The 3,185-nt window shown below is 39.3% G+C and overlaps 1 protein-coding gene across 2 annotated transcripts in view; it reads right to left on the bottom strand.

Moving 5' to 3' along the window:
- LOC108570529 (uncharacterized protein KIAA0930 homolog) overlaps window positions 1–3,185 on the bottom strand; it is an 11,148-nt gene that overhangs the window by 5,095 nt on the left and 2,868 nt on the right. For both annotated transcript variants that reach the window (XM_017932440.1, XM_017932515.1), the window contains exons 2-3: window positions 2,481–2,800; window positions 1–227 (exon numbers count right to left, since the gene is read on the bottom strand). The exon at window positions 1–227 is cut by the window's left edge and continues 28 nt beyond it. In XM_017932440.1, coding sequence (XP_017787929.1) covers window positions 1–227; window positions 2,481–2,800 — 547 coding nt within the window. The remainder of the gene's footprint in view (window positions 228–2,480; window positions 2,801–3,185) is intronic.

Here is a 3,185-nt window from a genome sequence, read left to right as displayed (position 1 = left end):
ATTGAACCGAGAAAAATGACACCTTGGATAGCGCCTTCTCTGTCGGAAGCGACTAGTTCCACGCAGACCATCTCGCCGTCCCTGACTAAAATATCACAGAAAACTTCGTCGAAATTGTCCACCATGAAGCATATATGCGGGTACGTCATCTCTTCGAGGTCCCCCTTCGCGTCCATTCGGCGTCGACTCGGACTAGCGTACACTTTTTGGGAGTGCCTTCGTAATACCTGAAGAAATATCGTTCAGCTTGTGTTATACAGTGTGGACCGAATAAACTGCTGCAAGCTGTTTTATTAGAAACCATTGCAGATGACGACCTCAGTTATTTGTTTAAATTAAATTTAAATCCAATCTTTTAGAGTGTGACAAATTTTTTGTGGGACCATTTCTAGGGGATAAACGAGGGATCTTTTTCTTTCCCCTTCCCTTTTCTTTGACACTTTGTTTTTTATTAAATTTCTTCTCGTGAAAATTTGTTGCATTCTGAAAGATTAACCCTTTCTCTGGTGGGGCTGCCAGCTAGTCGGAGCAAATTTAGATTTTTAAAGTTATTTTTGCATAGTTGATTCATTATATATAAGGATATTGAAAAATATAGAATATTTTGAAACTGATATATTTTGTTTAATATTAGTTATAGTGCATAAAAATAAAACGTTTTAAACAGAGGCTATCGGAGAATCGTACCAGTTTCTCGGTAAACCAAGACTGATTACAAATTCCTTTCGCAATACGCAAAACAGACTAGGTATCCAAAAGCAAGGAAATTCAACTATTCCCTAAAAAGTAAATTGTGAAATTTCACACAAGTGCTTCGAAAGGGAATGTAAGGAGTAATTAATGTATAAAAAACCTTTGGATCATAAAATAACAGATATGCACACAGAACAAAGATCATGCTGCCATAGCGGCGATACCGATTTCTAGAACAAAATTGAAATGCCGCCACTATGGCGGCACCGATCGCAAAGGTTTAACTCCACCTTCCTTTAATTTAAGCGAAAAATGAAGTCGATGTCTGCAGTGATATCTGAGAAGTCAGCTTGTTATAGTGTATTAGATTCACCCTGAAGATTTATAAGATCGAACGTATACTTGGTAGAAGAAGTGTAGCGAGGTCGTAAAATTAGACAGGTGTAATAGGATATGAAATCTGATCGACGAAACGTCAGTTTGAGTGTGAAAAAGAGCGCGAGGTAGTAAGTACGAAGTTAACTCGATACCGGTTTTGCCATTGCAGTATTGTGGGGATCGTGGGGCTTCCATACCCATCAAAAAGAGCAAATAACAAGGAGGAAATCAAGAGAGCGCCTTGGCTATGGGCGTAGAGTCTGGGTTTGTGAGTCGAAGGTCGTGGGTTTCGATTCCCGCTTGGTATTTCTCACATTTTTCCTCGGCTCTTATGGCGTATTTAAAAAAGTGGTAAAAATAGAGAAAAAGGTAGATGTGGGTTCATAGACTGATCTAATCGAAGCGGTCGCTTGACCTGTCGAAGCGTTGGAGGTGTCTGAGGGTTCACGTCTTTCCTTTGGCGCTTGCGACTTTTGGGGAACCTTGAGATTTAGGGGATTTTCAGATTTTGGTAAGTTTGAAATTTAGGGAAGTTTGAGATTTGGGTGAGTTTGAAATTTGGGGAACTGAGATTTTGGTGAGTTTGAAATTTAGGGAAGTTTGAGATTTGGGTGAATTTGAAATTTGGAGGACTTTGAGATTTGGGTGTCTTTGAAATTTGGGTGAGTTTGAAATTTAGGGAATTTTGAGATTTGGGTGAGTTTGAAATTTGGATGATTTTGAGATTTGGGTGAGTTTGAAATTTGGGGAACTGAGATTTTGGTGAGTTTGAAATTTAGGGAAGTTTGAGATTTGGGTGAATTTGAAATTTGGAGGACTTTGAGATTTGGGTGTCTTTGAAATTTGGGTGAGTTTGAAATTTAGGGAATTTTGAGATTTCGATGAGTTTGAAATTTGGATGATTTTGAGATTTGGGTGAGTTTGAAATTTGGGGAACTGAGATTTGGGTGAATTTGAAATTTGGAGGAATTTGAGATTTGGGTGTCTTTGAAATTTGGGTGAGTTTGAAATTTAGGGAATTTTGAGATTTGGGTGACTTTATAATTTCGAGGACTTTGAGAGTTGGAGAACTTTGAGATTTCCGTGAGTTTGAAATTTAGGGAATTTTGAGATTTCGATGAGTTTGAAATTTGGATGATTTTGAGATTTGGGTGAGTTTGAAATTTGGGGAACTGAGATTTTGGTGAGTTTGAAATTTAGGGAAGTTTGAGATTTAGGGAACTTCGAAATTTGGAGGACTTTGAAATTTGGGCGACTTTAAATTTTGAGCTCCTATAAGACCACTACGTGCAGCTAGATCAATCGATATTTCCGCCAAATGTGAAGATTTACCACCTCGCTACATCTGCTTCAATAAAATTTCCCCATTTCCTTGATTCCAGGTATTAGGAGAATGAAGGATGTCTCACTTGCAATTCCTTCGGACTCGTCCTTGTGCAGATGGCTAAAGTGAGCGTGTAGTCGAACTGATGTACGACCAGGTTCAGGTACACGGTTTCCTCCCAATCAATATCAGGATCTCCGATCGGCAGTTTTTTGCTGTCCTTACGGAACACGTCCACCTCGGTTTCGAATTTTGGCAAATATCTCGACGACGTCTTCACGTGTTTCTTACGCACGAAGAACAACAGATCGTCACCGTCGATCGTGTTCTCTGCCTGGAAGAGGAAATGTCTCACGAACAGATCTGTCCAGTACGTTGTACCTTGAAGAATCACGAAACCGGAGTCTGCAACAATATCACACCAGAAAAAAATTACTTCCTATGAATAAAACAAACGTATTTTACGTCGTATCTTATGAATAATATTTACCACCAATCACACATTTTTCCTACAAAAGGTTGAATTATAAATAATACTCGCGATTACAGGCAAAAAGGTCATCGTGCAAAGTAGAAATAAAACGATTTCAATTTTCCGTGAATAATAGTCTCGGTATTTTCGATTAGCGACGATACACGGCCATAATACTCGAGTATTATCCACGAGAGCGGACAGGAAAACAATACTCGAGGGAGACGGAACAAAGTGCGACCGAATCTCGGCGTAGAGAATCGATAATCGATAAGAATGTTCCACCAAGACTTAATTGCTGCTCCCATTCGCAGCCGG

The sequence above is a fragment of the Habropoda laboriosa genome, unplaced genomic scaffold, assembly GCF_001263275.1.
Source record: "Habropoda laboriosa isolate 0110345459 unplaced genomic scaffold, ASM126327v1 scaffold10, whole genome shotgun sequence".
Taxonomy (NCBI): domain Eukaryota; kingdom Metazoa; phylum Arthropoda; class Insecta; order Hymenoptera; family Apidae; genus Habropoda; species Habropoda laboriosa.
The sequence above is the reverse complement of the archived record's forward strand: the minus strand, read 5'-3'. Positions and strand labels throughout refer to the sequence as shown.